The following is a 17,466-nucleotide window of genomic DNA, read 5'->3' as shown; positions in this document are numbered from 1 at the left end:
AGTTACGAGGACATTATACTGCAACTGTTCTATCAAAATTTCAAATGAATGTCCTCATATGTGGCTCTCATTTTTCTCAGAAACAAAAATTAGGTAAAAAAAATAAATAAATCTGGTAATTCTTTCTTTTTACATTCATCGGGTTCCAATCGGCCCAAATATCAAAGAGAAATTAAAAATGCAGGCAGCACGGTGGCACGGTGGTTAGCACTGTTGCCGCACAGCAAGAAGGTCCTGAGTTCAATTCCAACATCAGGCCGGGGTCTTTCTGTGTGGAGTTTGCATGTTCTCCCCGTGTTTGCGTGGGTTCCCTCCGGGTACTCCGGCTTCCTCCCACCGTCCAAAGACATGCAGCTTGTGGGGATAGGTTAATTGGATAATCCAAATTGTCACTAGGTGTGAATGTGAGTGCGAATGGTTGTCTGTCCCTGTGTGTTGGCCCTGCGACAGACTGGCGACCTGTCCAGGGTGTACCCCGCCTCTCGCCCTATGACAGCTGGGATAGGCTCCACCGCCCCCCGCGACCCTGAAAAGGATAAGCGGAAGTGAATGGATGGATGGATGGAAATTAAAAATGCATGCCATGGAAGATTTCGGGTCTTAGGGGGTTAAAATGACCAGATCCCTGGGGCCTCTTTTCCAGGCCACTAAATTAAACCCAGTCAATTACCAATTGCACAGAATAAAAAAGTCCAAATCTTTAATAGAAAAGACAGGCAGAACTCAAACAAACGATAATCCAAATGAGGAGCATATATACACACTGGAAAGTAAATAATTATAAGTTATTAAATCAGACTAATTAAATACAGTAAAACTAATAAGGGAAGACGAACACAACGGAAATAAAAATGACAACAGTGTAAACATACCAAAACTCAAAATAAAACAGGAAAGCTACTACAAACCGAGTGTGACACAATTACATTCATATTGAAGCATATGTGATAATTTTCTTTCTTTGTAGTATTTTTAAGATATGTGTTAGAACAGTCATTATGCTGTTTGGATTAGGAACCAAACATTTTTGCCAAATAGTTAACTTGACACAAACTTAGAACAACAGTGAACAATTTTCAAGATTCTGATTTACAGAACAAACAAAAGGTTTCATTATTTAAGAGACAAGATCAAGTTTTTCACACAGGAACGAAATGACAGAATCCAGTGCAGCAGGGCCAAAGGTGTGTGTCAGCAAACTGAAGGTTGAGGAATCAGTCAGTTCATGTACCCCTGGAGGGTCTTGGGTCGATTTGTGGCTATTTTCAAATTTCGATTACATGCCATTTGCACAGTGTTGAATGGAATATAGCGAAAGTCTGCAAAAAAAAGTTTGGTCACATTTACTGTTAAAATTTCAGTATGACTTCCGGAAATTAGCTTCAGTGGCTAAGCTAGCGATAAACTTACGCTATTAATCCTAGGGTCGATTTGTGCCCCATTGAAACCCATTATAAACGCTATTTTTCACTGCAGGATTTATACCGTTAACATCTGGGTGATGGCTTAGGTTTCGTTTTTGTTTTGGAGAAGAGGCCTTAGAATTGTAATTTTTTTATTTGTCCACCGGGTGGTGCCCTTGCTCCACATTTGACCCGGGGCTGGAAAACAGCGGGCTGCTTAAAGAGACCTGCGGGAAATGACGCCTCTTTTCCGGCGTGCTGCAGCGGCTTCGCCCGCTGATCGTGCGGGAGCATTTTTGGGTCCCTAGGACCATGAGAGGGTGCTTTTTTTTTTTAGTCAACAGGAAATGACGTATTTGTTGTCACGTGGTATCGGACGTGTGGGCTGGAAAAAGCAGTCCCCGGTGATCGTGCCCCGGTGATCGTCGCGACTTAGCCCGGCAACATGCACTTATTTCGGCCTAGAGGAGGAGCATTTGCCGCCTGGAGACCATTTTCTGGTCCTGAAAAAAAAAATAAAAGGCGATCGAAATGACTGTTTGTGCCAATCTTTAGTCCATCTAAAGGCCTAATTATAATAACAATCAAATATTACTTCAAATGTTTTTTTGGGAAAATATTTAGTTTTTTAGTTTTTTTTTTTAGTTTTTTGTAATTTAAAGGGTTAAAACAACGAAAATATAATTAAAACTTTATATGAATATTTCAGGGAGAAGTAGTTTTAAAAGACTGACCAATTTAAAGTGAAAAAAAAAAAAATTTAATATTTTTATTGCACTTTTTGGGCGTGGTCGATAGTGTGCATTTTATGAAATGCGCTCCTGGAAAAAAAATAAAAGGCGATCGAAATGACTCTTGGTGCCAATCTTTAGTCCATCCAAAGGCCTAATTATAATAACAATTGAATATTACCTCAAATGTTTTTTTTGGAAAATATTCAAGTTTTTTGTTTTTTGGGGCAAAAAAAGCAGTGCGCTCATGTGACGAAACCGGGATATAAAGGGTTAAAATCTGCGAAATGTAATTAAAACTTGACATGAATATTTCAAGGAGAAGTAGGTCTAAAAGATTGGCTAATTTAAAGTGGAAAAAAATATTAATATATAAATTTTTTATAGCACTTTTTTGGGCGTGGTCGATTTGTGGCTCCTAAGACCAATAGTGTATGCATTTTTCTAGGACCCTCCAGGGTTAAGGTTGTGTTGGATTTTGCAAAGAGTCTGTCTGTTATTAGAAAGTAAGATTAACAATATTATACCAATAACCCAAATACGGGGAAATGACAAATAATACAAAAAAAGATACAACTTTCATATTATTTTACTAACTTACTTTGTCATATCAGCACTTGAATGGTCGATGCCTTTACAGACCATGTCTCTTGTGACATCGCAGGCCAATCTTCCGGCAAACCCGAGGGCTAGCTCCCCAGCCTCCTCTTCACTCAGAACACTAAACACTGTTACTTTAGTTTTGGCCTTCTTAGGCCTGTCAAGAATCATTGCGGGCAGTTTGGCTTTACGGCCCTAAAAAAGAAAAAGTGCAAACACCAAAAGAGCAGAGAGAGACACACACACACAAACAAAGTTAAATGCTTTTGTTTACATGGTGTAATTGTGTATATATTGCAGCAAATGCACAATTTCCAGCCACATTGTCACTTCATTGATACGAGTAACCCGGATTTATTTCAGGTGACATCAAAATCACGAAATGTATACCTACCCCAATCAAACCTCTGAAAACATGAACTGACATGTTCTCTGCGTTGATTCTGCGCTTGATCTCGTCTTCTGTTATTGTGTAGGTTTTCTTTTTTGAGCTTGGTACAGATGAGCGACCATGCCCTCTGTAAACTGTACTAGTTCCTTCTGAATCAGTTTATCTGCATGGATCCTGTCAACATCATCATCAGCAGCATTATCTGTACTCAGACTTGTGCCGTATACTTCTGTTTCTTTTTCTTTGTCTTCAGTCTGTGTACCTTCATCTCTTTCAGTCTGTGTACCTTCATCTCTTTCAGTCTGTGTACCTTCATCTCTTTCAGTCTTTGTACCTTCATCTCTGACTGTCAGTCTTCCTATCTCACTGTTACTTGTCGATTTGCTGCAGATGTTCTCTCCCTTAGGAACTTTTCCTTTGTCATTCGCTGCCTGATGCTTTCCCTGATGACATTCTTCACTGGCTACTTCTGTTGCTCCTCCTGTATAGCCACCTACTATGCTGCACAACTCCTTTCCCTCTGCTGTGCTGCAATGTGCTGTTACATAAAGAAGAATGATATAAACAGCACTATATCAATTTAATTGTGAAGGGAAATCCCCACACTACGACACAGTTATGTCTAAAATAGTTTTGTGTAAAAACTGGATCTTGAAACGTCCACTTTAATTGCACAGTCCTGGTGTGCAAAGGCAAAATTACGAAAAAAATTTCACTTTAAACATTTTTGGACATTGTTTAGTTATATTGTGACTTACTCTCACAGAAGATACAGATGCCACAAACAGACTTTGAACAACGCATGTGCTTGTATGCACCACATTTCTGGCACTGCACCTGTGAATTTAAAAAAAAGAAGAAGAAATAAACAAACAAAAAACAAATGAACAAAGTCCATTATATAAACAATCTATATGGCTAAGGACATGTCATACAGGGAGTGCAGAATTATTAGGCAAATGAGTATTTTGTCCACATCATCCTCTTCATGCATGTTGTCTTACTCCAAGCTGTATAGGCTCGAAAGCCTACTACCAATTAAGCATATTAGGTGATGTGCAACTCTGTAATGAGAAGGGGTGTGGTCTAATGACATCAACACCCTATATCAGGTGTGCATAATTATTAGGCAACGTCCTTTCCTTTGGCAAAATGGGTCAAAAGAAGGACTTGACGGGCTCAGAAAAGTCAAAAATAGTGAGATATCTTGCAGAGGGATGCAGCAGTCTCAAAATTGCAAAGCTTCTGAAGCGTGATCATCGAACAATCAAGCGTTTCATTCAAAATAGTCAACAGGGTCGCAAGAAGCATGTGGAAAAACCAAGGCACAAAATAACTGCCCATGAACTGAGAAAAGTCAAGCGTGCAGCTGCCAAGATGCCACTTGCCACCAGTTTGGCCATATTTCAGAGCTGCAACATCACTGGAGTGCCCAAAAGCACAAGGTGTGCAATACTCAGAGACATGGCCAAGGTAAGAAAGGCTGAAAGACGACCACCACTGAACAAGACACACAAGCTGAAACGTCAAGACTGGGCCAAGAAATATCTCAAGACTGGTTTTTCTAAGGTTTTATGGACTGATGAAATGAGAGTGAGTCTTGATGGGCCAGATGGATGGGCCCGTGGCTGGATTGGTAAAGGGCAGAGAGCTCCAGTCCGACTCAGACGCCAGCAAGGTGGAGGTGGAGTACTGGTTTGGGCTGGTATCATCTTTTTGGGTTGAGGATGGAGTCAAGCTCAACTCCCAGTCCTACTGCCAGTTTCTGGAAGACACCTTCTTCAAGCAGTGGTACGAAGAAGTCTGCATCCTTCAAGAAAAACATGATTTTCATGCAGGACAATGCTCCATCACACGCGTCCAAGTACTCCACAGCGTGGCTGGCAAGAAATGGTATAAAAGAAGAAAAACTAATGACATGGCCTCCTTGTTCAACTGATCTGAACCCCATTGAGAACCTGTGGTCCATCATCAAATGTAAGATTTACAAGGAGGGAAAACAGTACACCTCTCTGAACAGTGTCTGGGAGGCTGTGGTTGCTGCTGCACGCAACGTTGATGGTGAACAGATCAAAACACTGACAGAATCCATGGATGGCAGGCTTTTGAGTGTCCTTGCAAAGAAAGGTGGCTATATTGGTCGCTGATTTGTTTTTGTTTTGTTTTTGAATGTCAGAAATGTATATTTGTGAATGTGGAGATGTTATATTGGTGTCACTGGTAAAAATAAATAATTGAAATGGGTATATATTTGTTTTTTGTTAAGTTGCCTAATAATTATGCACAGTAATAGTCACCTGCACACACAGATATCCCCCTAAAATAGCTAAAACTAAAAGCAAACTAAAAACTACTTCCAAAAACATTCAGCTTTGATATTAATGAGTTTTTTGGGTTCATTGAGAACATGGTTGTTGTTCAATAATAAAATTATTCCTCAGAAATACAACTTGCCTAATAATTCTGCACTCCCTGTAGTGTACCCGGTCTTTGGCTGCAATCACACACCAGCACTGACTGCACTTCCTAGTTCGATCTGCAAAAAATAATTTGTTTAAGTACAAGTTACATTTTCCAATGTTAGAGAAAAAGAAGGCGGCTAATTTTATCTTTACCTATTGAGGAAAATAAGTAGTGGCAAAGTCGGGACCTGAGCTTTGGGATTTCAGTGTTGTACTCCTCCACTTGTGTTTTACCGTCAATGAGAGATTGGGCAAACTAATAATTGACGAAGAAAAAAAAAAGAAGAAAAAAAAATTAGATTAACAAAGAAATGGGTTTTTTTTTAACACCCCCCCCCCCCCGAGAAAAAAAAACAGAGCAACCAAAGCAAAGCATTACTGCTAAAATGGTTCAATCTACAAATTTTTTTTAGATTTTACCATCCTGCCTCTAAGGCTTTAAAAACTGAATAGGCAAAAATGTAAACATTACTTATAAAGGTTAAAGCTATAGTTTTCAGTACCATTATGACATGCACTCCACATGAGTTCCCATCCTGTTGATGTGGGTGGCTCACATGTGACAAAGTCCACTCTCCAGTGCAGCCTCTTGCTGAAGCAAATGAGCTGAGAGATCGCAGTTATTACAAATAAAAAGCATATAGAGAAATCAATAACCACGTTCGGTAATGATTTCAATTAAATTAAATATGTTATGTTAAATATGTTAATTAATTACCTCCAGTTTTTCAACACCGCACTTTTTCTGACCTCCGACTCTCCAAATGAATTCATATAGACTATGGTCCTCTTGGGTATGTCACAAAACTGTTTTGTAAAAAGATGGATATGGTAGGCTTGGGCCTTGAGCTTTCCTAATGAGGGACACTGAAAAGTATCATGCACTAGAGAGAGTGCAAAATCTGTGCAACTAACAAACAAGGTCCAGTGGCTGCCGTTTTCCAGACAGGCTCCAATCAATTTCTCATACATCTGAAAGATGTTTTTCTGGAAATAAAAAGAATGTGACAAGTATGTTTTTCTGTCAAGAATGACACTGCAAAACTGCGAAAGCTTGTCAGGTGAGACTTGTAATTAATTCTGCAGATACACAAACATACAGAAAGTGTCATTTTTTGTTTACATTAATTAAGTTCTATAGTGTGTACGAAACAAATCAAGACCACAGACTCAACACGCACCACTCAATTTTTGGTGTTCTTTACACTGTAAACCCCAACAGTCCACCTGACTTATAAAGTTTGTGGATACAACAATTAAAATGCGTCACACAGTTGAAACAACTTAAAACTTTTCTGTTCTCTTAACGATTCAAACAGTTATAATTGTACATGGCTTAGAAGTTAAGAGTAAATACTGCTTTTTTAATTATGATTTTTGAGTAAATGTTTTTTTTTCGAGCTCCGCATTTGTACGTCATGACGTCATGACGTTTTCTCTCTAACCTGAACGACGTTGACAGAAAATTCTGTTCAATATGGCTGCCCTTCTCGAGCGACCGGAGAGCACATTTGGAGAAACTTGTAAGTAAAACGGAACCTTCGTTATGTTTATTTTTTCCGTAAAAAAGCAAGTATATTAATATGTTGCAGCCATTAACTTGTTTTTGAATGCGCCGTTGTGTTAAACAGCACAGACCCAGGTAGTGAATTGTTGTTCGCTGTTGTTCGCGCTCTTTTTCAAACCGATGATATCGTCAGTTTTACAGTTTTAACCGATTAAAACACAGTTTTAATAAGAATTGCACATAAAGAAAGTGTCTTAGTGATATTTTAACGACCCATTGCCAACGCAAGAAAGTTGGCGTTTTTACAACAGCAGCCTCATTGTTCGGCCGGGTTTTTTTCTTCTTCTCATTAGCATCATTCAAAAGTGACTTAGCTAGCAGTGGCAACTTCTATCTTAAGCAGCAGCCTGTAAAAGAAGTAGTTTGTAAGTAGAAGTTCTGTGTAATATTACAAGTATCTCACTGATGTATTATGTACTATTGCATAACAATGTGTCTTTGCAAAGATTTATCCCGCTTGGTTTTTTAAAATAACTGCAGTGTAAATTCATATGTATTCTGTGCTTTTTTTTTTTCTTTTTTTTTTTTCCAACTTAACAGAATTTATACATGGTGAGACAATGTTGATTATATGGTAAAAACTTAAAACTAAAAGAGGGTTACTGTTTACCATGACTAAATGGAATGATGGCCTGTGACTTTGTAACATCTGAAATGCTTACCTATGTTTTGGACTGTTGGATGATCGGCCATAGAATTCAAGACTGCACTCAAAGTAAACAGCAGTAATTGTAAGGTTTTTTTTTTTTTTTACCATGCTAAGTGTTTATTTTGTCATGAAATGTACAGTGTACTTTTGAAATTTTTGAAAGCTGTAATGATGGCTGAGTATATAATTATCACTGACCAGTTCTACGCTGAACTTGACAGACACACACCACGACTTATGGCTCTATACAGACAGAAGGCTGCACGGACTGGCAAGATATCAGAGGCTCTGCGAACCATCCTGAATCATTATGATCTTCAGGTGAATATTGATAATGATAAAATTAACACAAATTAAAAGTTTCACTGATAAAAACTCAATTTTTCCTTGCTTTGAACATCTGTGTTTTATACAGATTACAGCTCTGATCTGGTATGTTACTTTAAAATACTGTGTAGGATTTTTGTCAAATGAGTAAGATACAGACTCTTTGTCATAAGAGACAGAAAGGTTGTGTCTTAAAAGAAATGTCTCCAAAATTATGTAGAGTCACATGTCATGCAGTTTCATAAACATGTATTCTCCCCAAAAGAATGACACCTGAAAACTTTGTGTTCAATGAACTTTTCTTTTCCCTTTTTAGGAGGCGCCTGATATCAACGTGAAACGCACTGCAGTGCTTCGTGCCCTTCCTGTATACCTGCGGGAGGAGGACCCAGAATTCTTTAAGACATGTAATGTAAGTGTATTTTTGCATCACTTAAATTCTGCCAGTGAGATAAAACACCATGGATTTTTTTAAATACAATTTAATACCCTAGCAGCTACCAAATTGTACAAGCAAAATACCCTCTCTTTAGAAAACCCTCACACACACACACAGGGTCAGGAGCAGGGCACAGGCGTATCACAGCACTTCGGCTATGCTGCAGGTGGCCCCAAAAACAAGGCTGAAGTCAAGATTTAGTTTCTTTTTGAGATAAAGTCATAAAATAAAAAATGACGTCTTTTTTTTTTTTTTTTTTTTAGAAAAATAACAAACATACTAATTATGTAATGCAAGAAGCTAACGCGTTAATGTACATTTTTCAAAAAAGTAGAGTACCCTAACCCGTTACAAAGTAACCCACTACACTGCTGAATTTTTTTGCTAGATTACAGGTCTTGCTTGTCACATTCTCTCAAACCAACCTTACTTATTGATACTGTGTCTATTCCAGGCGGACACATTGGATGAGTCGACCCTCATTGACACTCCAGTTGCCCTTCTCACAGTGGTTACCGACGGCGCTTCCCAGACCAGTCCAGTCCATTTTACTTCCTCAAGCATGGCCATTGTGGTGGAAGGCGACTTGGTGATGCGTGATATTCCCAGATTTGCAGATGCATTTGCCTTATTGTTTGGCTTGATCTATGCTCTGCATTTAGACTACCCCAGGAAGCTCGTTCACACATTTACCTTTGTCCAAAAAATCTTCATGGGGCTTGTTGACGGCAAACCTCTGAAACCCTGCCTACATGCTCTTAAAAATGATTTGTTGCTGAAAGAGTAGTTCTGGAAGGAATATAAGGCAATGTTTGTTAGGACATGCACTCTGTTACTGAGCACTTTGTTTTAAGCACTTTATTTAAAGCACTTTAAGTTTACTACAGACTTTGGGTGGATTTAACTCCATCAGTTTACCTAACTTTGCTCTGGTTATTTGGAAGATGATCATCTTTATTTGTACCCATTTTATAAAATTGTTTTTCATTTCTTTTTCAAACAAAAGTGATTAGTATTTGACTTTTTATTTTGAATTTATGTATTTTGAGAAAGATGCAATTAGGACTGATGTTGTCCTTTGTGATTTTATAAAAAGATACATGTTCTACATTGAATTTATAATGCTCACTTTATGGTGCCAATGTCCATGTTAGTGGTTTTATAAAAACACTAAGTGATGTTTTTACATTTCCATAAAAAATGTTAAATAAACAAAATGTAAAGTAAATGAATTTCTCTAATTTTTTTTACTAGTCTACACTCAAACATTTAATAATAAATTTCTTTTAATTAATAATCATATAATTTGCGTTTAGTTTGTAATATAATTGCATTGTGTTGGATCAAAATAGTAAACTACAAAAAACACAAAAATATTAAAATTAAAGTGTATAGTTTTTAAGTAAAGCTCAATTAATAAAATAAAAATATAATTTAAAATTTTTAAGTTAACAATAAATACAAATTTTGAGTACCCCATACTTAGAAAAGATGAGTTTGTGTACTTAAAACTTTTGAGGTAATCAGTTTCCACAAATGTTTTAAGTTCAGTCAACTGATTCGGGTTTACAGTGTATCAGTTGGCCAAGACAGAAATGTTTTAATCTGTGTGCATTGCTTTTGAGCAAGTCTTTACACAGAAAAGGTTTCAGAAACATATTTTTCAGGTTCTTCTGACAAGGTTTCAATTTTGGAAAATGCTGTTTGTTTATAGTGGCAACTTATAAACCCTTTGTGATAAGAACATAGTTACCACAGTCCAAGTCATACCTTCAAAAAGTATGCACTTTGTGCTCTTGTGGACCCATCCAAAATTTTTCCAGTGATTTGGCTTGGTATTGGATAAATGTGAGGGAAATTCTATAAAAATAACATAAATACACCTATATTTTCAAATACATTACAAAAAACATAAACATGCTATGTCATTATGATCAAACCAGCTTTTCAACATACCTCACAGTGCAAATAGATTAGGCCATCTATTACCTTATAAAACAAATAAATAAATACATACAAATAAAAACAGAACTAAGGAATACGATTCATTAAGTAAATTGTACAATAAAGTGTATTTAAAGCAGAATTTAACATTAGTTTTATGACAACATAAAAGGATGTTTATGTCAAGAGGTACCTCATCTGAAATGTTTGTCTGGTCAAACAGGGATTTCAAACTTGAAATACCAATAGAGTTTGGTCCAGCTACTCCCACAAGGTAATCTGTGAGAAAGCATATGCTGTAGTCAACAGATATCATTTTCTTTTTGCATGCTGCAACCATCATCCATTTCAGTCTTCTAGGAGCTTTGTCTGGTTGTAGTTCTTTTTTCTCCTCCTCTCCCCTCATCTATTAATTAAATTGTTTTCTGACGTTCCTAACTTTTTCCGACCTGTCTTCCCAATGTGATTTTTAAGCAATATATGTATTTTTATTGCAGTTGTACGTGTAACATTGCATGTGATAATAAAAGGCTTGATTGGTTGATTATTCAACATGCGTTGATATTTACCTGACATTGTGAAGGAGTCACAGTTTCTGTAAGGATGTAAGAACATAACATGTGGATTTGTTACACTTCTTTTTCACAAGTTAATAACAATCAATAATTTTCATTCCATTATTAACAAGCTATCACACGATGTCCCAGGGACAACATTTACACGATGTCCCAGGGACAACATCTACACGATGTCCCTGGGACAACATTTACACGATGTCCCAGGACAAATTTGTAAATTTCTGGATTACTGTTAATCTCCATAGAATCAAGAACTCATGTCCAGTTTCACAGCTATGGACCAGTTAATTATGTTTCCAGGTGATAGTTTGATTCATAGATTCAGCACACAACCATTAGTCTAGGCCTTTTAGTTCAAATTCTCTTCACTTATGTTTCTAAAATGATCAGGGAAGCTACTGCAATTTTGCCTGACCCAACCCCCGGGCCACGAAACACCCAAAAAGTTGGGGAACGCTGGTCTAGAGAACACTGGTTAGCTAATGCTGTCGTCAAGTAGCCTATCACTAGCAAACAAACAGCAAGCCAAGTGAGGAACATATGTATAATGCTTACCGTTTATTAAAGAAAAGTATCCTAAATTTACTTCAAATTCGGCGGACAGGCGGCGGTTTCTCGCTTCTTCACTTGTATTTCGAAATACTCGAAGGTGGGTATTTCGAAGTCGCAAAGGAATGACGTCACAAGAAGGTGATTGGTCACTTGCAATGTTGAACCTGGAACAACATTAATTATGATGATGTGGGAACAAGGCCAACACGAGGATATCAGATCGTCCGTTTGAGGGTACAGTTGTCCATTGTGTGTGTGTGTAGGTGGTTGTGTGTGTGTGTGTATGTTCAGTCCATGAGTTTAACGTGGGTCAGATGTCAGGAGGCAGAGTTCAGGAGTCTGACAGCTGTGGGGAAGAAGCTGTTCCGGTACCTGGTGGTCTTAGTCCGGAGGCTCCTGTAGCGCCTCCCAGAGTGCAGGAGGGTGAAGAGTCCATGTGATGGGTGACTGGGGTCTTTGATGATTTTCCCAGCCCTTTTCAGACACCGCTTCCTGTAGATGTCTTTTATGGCAGGAAGTGGTGCTCTGGCGATGCGCTGGGCAGTTTTCACGACCCTCTGCAACGCCTTCCGGTCCGAGGCAGAGCAGTTCCTGTACCAGACTGTTATACAGTTGGTCAGGATGCTCTCGATGGTGCAGCGATAGAAGTTCACCAGGATGTCTGAGGACAGGTGGTTCTTCTTCAGAGTCCTCAAGAAGAAGAGGCGCTGGTGAGCCTTCTTGACCAGCTTGGAGCAGTTGGTCGTCCAGATGAGATCCTCGGAGATGTGGACTCCCAGGAACTTGAAGCTGCTCACACGGTCCACAGCCATCCCCTTAATGTGGATGGGTGGATGTGGAACAGGGAGAGATGGTCCGATTGTCCAATGTGGGGGAGGGGTGTGGCTTTGTAGGCTCCAGCCAGGTTGGAATACACATGGTCTAAAGCAGGGGTGGGCAAACTTTTTGATTCGTGGGCCACATTGAGTTCTAACATTTGACAAAGGGGCCGGAACAGGAGCAGATAGATGGCATGCTTTGAAAACATCACCTCATTGGGGGAAAAATACACATCTTGGGATATGGAGAAAACATGTGCTTTAATTTCCAATGAAAATGAAGAAAAGCATTACAATAAAATCTCTGACTTCGAAATGAGCCTTTAAACACTGAAAATCAAATAAATGAATATTTTATTTTAAAGCACTGAAAGTTCTGTTATCCTTTAGGATATCACATCACTCTCCTCCTGACTCTTTTTTTTTTTCCAAAAACGGTAGGAGATGCAGATGTACTTGTCCTGTTCCTTTTATTCAATTTGTTTCCCCGGTGCCAAAAGTCAACAACGACCAGTGCAAGGACGAAACAGTTGCAGCAAGTCAGTCTGTGAAGCGTTATAGTTGATCTGCGCGCACTGTTCATTTTAACAACGTGCGTATCACGGAGAGACACACATTTTAATGGGAGCAGTGTTGTTGGTCTCCTTTTTTAGCCAGCGCATCAAAGTCTGGAGTTAGTTTTGTTGTGGCGATTCTCAGGATTGATCTGAGGTGTAGGTCTGTTAACTTGGATCTGTGGCTGGCTTTGTTGATGTTCATGACGCTGAATGTCTGTTCACACACGAAGGTAGAGCCGAACAAAGCCAACATCATCTGCGCTCTTCGCCTTAGATTTGGAAACGCGGCATCATTGAGTGAAGCATAGAAGTCATTTAGTTTCAGAGAGCTGAACTTCTCTTTTAAGGCAGGGTCAGACTGAAGGTCGATGAGTTCGAGCTGAAGCTCCTCTGGAGCTGTTTCGGGGTCTTGTGACAGAGGAAAGGCCACCAATTGAAGTGACTTGTCAATTTTATCGAAATCCAAAAACCGACGGCAGAATTCTCCGTGCAGTGCATCCAGTGACTCACTGTATTTCTTTACTTTTGCTCCGGCCTCTTTCAGCGTGGCTAGTGTAGGAAAATGAGTGAATGACTTGTTCAAAATCTGCCTGGAGAATAAAGCCAGCTTGGATTTGAAGGCTTTCACGTTTGTGTGCATGTCATGCACAAACTGCTCCTTCCCCTGCAGTTTCACATTGAGCTCATTCAAGTGTGAAAATACGTCTGTAGCAAACGCGAAGTCACACATCCAGCTCTTGTTGCTCAGCTCAGGAAATTCATCAGTCTTCCCCTGCCGCTCCAAAAACACGCCAATCTCCTCTTTGAGCTCCCACACTCGTTGAAACACTTTGCCCAAACTCAACCAGCGGACACGGGAGTTATAAAGCAGGTCCTGGTGATCCGCATCAGTTTCCTCCAGGAACGCAATGAACTGACGGTGCTGAAGTCCCCGTGCGCGTATGAAGTTGACAAGTTTCACCACAGGATTCACAACATGATTCAGCTGTAACACCGATTTACATAGAGATTCCTGGTGGATGATGCAGTGGAGGAAAATCACATCCTGGTCAGAGTTTTCATCTTTATTCTGGATTTTCCTCAGCAGGCCAACGTTTTTTCCCGTTAAATTTGGAGATCCATCTGTGGTGACGTTAACAAGCTTACTCCAGGGAAGCTTTATGTTTTCGATGGCAGCAGACACCCGTTCAAACAAGTCCTCTCCCCGTGTTTGTCCTTTCAGAGACTCCATTGTCAAAAACTCCTCCGTTATTTCAAAGGTTTCGTTGATTCCTCGGATAAAAATGAGGAGCTGAGCAGTGTCTTTGACATCGTTGCTTTCATCCAGTGCTAAAGAATAAAAAGTGAATGACTTCGCCTTTTTGTTTAATATGCTGGTGATATCTTCATCTATTAGTTCTACACGGCGAGTCACTGTCCGCCGTGATAAACTGATTTTCTCAAATTTGTCTTTGGTCTCCGGGCACAAAATACCTGCTGTCTCTACCATACATTCTTTTAAAAACTCGCCCTCTGACAGTGGTTTGCTGGCCTTTGCTATTTTGAATGAAAGCATAAAACTGGCCTTGGTACTTGACTCTTGAATGGCAGTTTGACGGTGAAAAAAACTTTGCTGAGCCTTCAAATTAGCTGCCAACTTCTCAGCAGCAGATTCCCGTTCTTTTGTTGAGAGCTTGCTAGCATAATTTGCGTGCTTTGTGGCAAAGTGACGGCTAATATTATACTCTTTAAAAACCGCCACAGTTTCTTGGCATATCAGGCAAACAGCAGATGATCGGTGTTCAGTGAAAAAATATTTAGTTGTCCACTCCTTTTTGAACACTCGACATTCTCTGTCCACTTTCCTTTTCTTGGGACCGCTCATCTTCATAGAGGGGCGGTAGGTCACAGGGTAAAGTGCAAACGTGGAGTAATAGGCCTACGCCGCTTCACCTCAACAAAGCCAATATATCTAGAGTGCGCCATCTAGTGAGGAAACATCAGAATTGCAGGGGAAATAAAACATTAACAAGGTTAATTTATTAAATTTTTTTCAAGTTTGGCGGGCCGGATCAAAACGTTTAACCCGTAGTTCGCCCATGCCTGGTCTAAAGTCTTGTCTCCTCTGGTGTGGCAGGAGACATGTTGGTGAAATCTGGGGAGGACTGTCTTTAAGTTGGTGTGGTTGAAGTTGCCAGCAACAATAAAAGCAGCCTCGGGGTGTTTATTCTGGTGTTTGTTAATGGCTGCAGAAAGTTCTTTCATGGCCAACCTAGCATTAGCGTCGGGGGGGATATACACGGCAGTGAGTATGATCGAAGTGAGTTCTCTGGGGAGATAATAAGGTCTGCATTTGACCATTAAAAACTCCGCATTAGGTGAGCAGTGACTCTCAGTAGTAGTGGAGTTCATGCACCAAGCATTGTTAATATAAATGCACAAACCTCCACCTCTGGTCTTGCCGGAGTCATCTGCTAGCCTGTCGGCTCGGTGTGTGTGGCGTCCTGCTAATTCGATAACATTGTCCGGGCAACTGTTGTTCAACCATGTTTCGGTGAAAAACATGACATTTGAGTCCATAATCTGTCTGTTGTTAGTGATGGAGAGCCGTATTTCATCCATTTTGTTTGCCAGAGAACGGACATTGGCGAGGAAAATACTGGGTAAAAGCAGCCGGTGTGGTGTTAGCTTTAGCTTAGCCCGTAGCCCTCCGCGCCTACCTCGCCTTTGTTTACGATCTTGGCGCCGTCTGCGTGCACTTCCGCCCGGCCGGGAGAGTGGGCAGCCTCCGGTGTCCTGGAGATCTCTGGGATGAGTCGGAGATCGGCGATAAAACTGTTGGAGTTATGAGTCCAGATGTCCAGAAGCTCTTGTCTGCTGTAGGTCAGCATCGCACAGCAATTCTGGACGAATAATCCGGTTAATTACACAAGATTCACTGATTCATCATCTTGCATTCCTTTACCTTTGAAGCTTTACTGTAACCCAGACAGTCTCTGTCAGTCGAGACACTGGAACAGATATGGTGGCGAGATCAGTTGGATTTTGATCTGTGCCACTGGTGAGGAGCAGTCATCTGTTGGATTCAGTGAACGTGATTGTGCACATATCAATAAAAATGTTTAGTCTCATTGTGGATGTATCCAAGAACTATGTTACTGTCGCAAAAACCCCCAAAACAAAACAAAACAAAAAAAACTTCATAGCATCAGGTTTAAGGGCAAGCTCCTTGAGGATAAGTTCTGCCATTTCGACAGCCAGCGCTGCCCCACAGAGTTCAATGTAAAGGATAAAGAAAAAGTTTAGGAGCTAGCTTTGCTCTTCTGAGTACAAAACCATCTTGACGCTGTCATCTGTAGTGATGACTTTCAGATAAGCTACTGCTCCTATGGCCCAATTTGAGGCGTTAGAAAATACACAGAGCTCAGTACAAGTAGATCTAACTCTTCACTAGCTGTCAGCTCCAAGTCCTGAATGCCGTTAAGGAAGGATGACTGCCAAGCTCTGAAGCTCTCAGGCTTCATTGAATTTGTAGTTAGTTCAAAACTGTAGTTACTAATTTCCTGCATGCTTACATGGAGATGGAGTCTGAGAATGTTGCTATATATCCTATATCCTTTGGGCAGTATCTGAATACATCATGGACTCTGTTGTGAAGAACCCTTAAAAGTATGGTGAGCATGTGATGTGGTGTACTGAAGAAAGAATGGGTGTTGTCCTGTAGCTGGTTGATACTCAATTAGCAGTGAGTACCCTGGTTTTGAAAGGTGATGCATGATATTCTGTATTAGATTCTGGAAGTTCGGTTGACAGTGATGGCTTCCTAACACAGATGGGACTTTGGGTGCCTGGAGAATCTATGATGGATTTAAAACTGACATGCACGTGATTTTCAAGGTATGCTTCAGTTTGCTGTTTAATGATCGATGATGAGATGCTGCTCCTGATGCTCCGTGTATCGTCACATTTCATAGCTGCTGCTGCCTCCAAAACCTATGCCTCTGCAGCAGAAGCTGCATCTGCTTTTTCATGTTCCAGTGCTTCCAGATCTGCCTCAAGTCTGGTCTTTTCCAATTTCAACTTGGCCTTTTGTTTTTTTAGTTCAAGCTAGTGGTGGGTGCATTGATCCGAATATAGACTGTATCGATACCAAGTCGGCATCAGTATTGGATCGATACTAGCCTGGTGAGATCGATTCTTTACTTTGTTTGCAATGCTGTACTTTTGGCAAAGATGAAACAGCCAGGTCGCCGGACACGCCGCTCCTGTGTCAACGCAGAGCAGGCTCACTTTGTTCCCCCTCCCCTCTCTTCTGTTTAGGTGTTGTGCTGTCTCGTGACGTGACTTAGATGCTTTGGGGATTGTTAAGTTGTTTACATATTAATTATATTTTCACTAGTTGTATCATAGTTTCTCAGCAGTCCTTGTTGTAATTTGTTTACTGGTTTGCGTGGACTTTTTATTTTAGA

At 40.0% G+C, this 17,466-nt stretch overlaps 3 protein-coding genes across 4 annotated transcripts; 1 reads left to right on the top strand and 2 right to left on the bottom strand.

The window, feature by feature from the left end:
* Positions 1-2,717: 2,717 nt before the first annotated feature.
* LOC145422949 (uncharacterized) lies at positions 2,718-10,429 on the bottom strand. The gene is made up of 8 exons (XM_080294963.1): positions 10,340-10,429; positions 6,503-6,574; positions 6,306-6,394; positions 6,091-6,193; positions 5,741-5,843; positions 5,609-5,661; positions 3,884-3,962; positions 2,718-2,929 (listed from the first exon to the last, which is right to left on the bottom strand). Exons 2-8 carry the CDS (start codon positions 6,557-6,559, stop codon positions 2,922-2,924), a joined length of 492 nt encoding a protein of 163 aa, XP_080151089.1. The 5' UTR covers positions 6,560-6,574; positions 10,340-10,429; the 3' UTR covers positions 2,718-2,921.
* LOC113033682 (uncharacterized) lies at positions 6,989-9,797 on the top strand. Of its 2 annotated transcripts, XM_080294961.1 has the most exons (5): positions 6,989-7,110; positions 7,850-7,885; positions 8,025-8,124; positions 8,447-8,542; positions 9,024-9,797. In XM_080294961.1, exons 3-5 carry the CDS (start codon positions 8,041-8,043, stop codon positions 9,354-9,356), a joined length of 513 nt encoding a protein of 170 aa, XP_080151087.1. In that variant the 5' UTR covers positions 6,989-7,110; positions 7,850-7,885; positions 8,025-8,040; the 3' UTR covers positions 9,357-9,797. The 2 variants fall into 2 exon arrangements, with proteins under 2 accessions (XP_080151087.1, XP_080151086.1); XM_080294960.1 differs by lacking the exon at positions 7,850-7,885 and having other exon boundaries at positions 6,994-7,110.
* Positions 10,430-12,703: 2,274 nt separating the features above from the next.
* On the bottom strand, positions 12,704-14,249 carry LOC145423046 (general transcription factor II-I repeat domain-containing protein 2A-like). Its single transcript, XM_080295153.1, has one exon. The coding sequence runs from the start codon at positions 14,247-14,249 to the stop codon at positions 13,080-13,082; it is 1,170 nt and encodes a 389-aa protein (XP_080151279.1). The 3' UTR covers positions 12,704-13,079.
* Between the last annotated feature and the right edge of the window lie 3,217 nt (positions 14,250-17,466).

The sequence above is a fragment of the Astatotilapia calliptera genome, chromosome 20, assembly GCF_964374335.1.
Source record: "Astatotilapia calliptera chromosome 20, fAstCal68.1, whole genome shotgun sequence".
Lineage (NCBI taxonomy): Eukaryota > Metazoa > Chordata > Actinopteri > Cichliformes > Cichlidae > Astatotilapia > Astatotilapia calliptera.
This window is presented reverse-complemented; position numbering and strand designations above follow the sequence as displayed.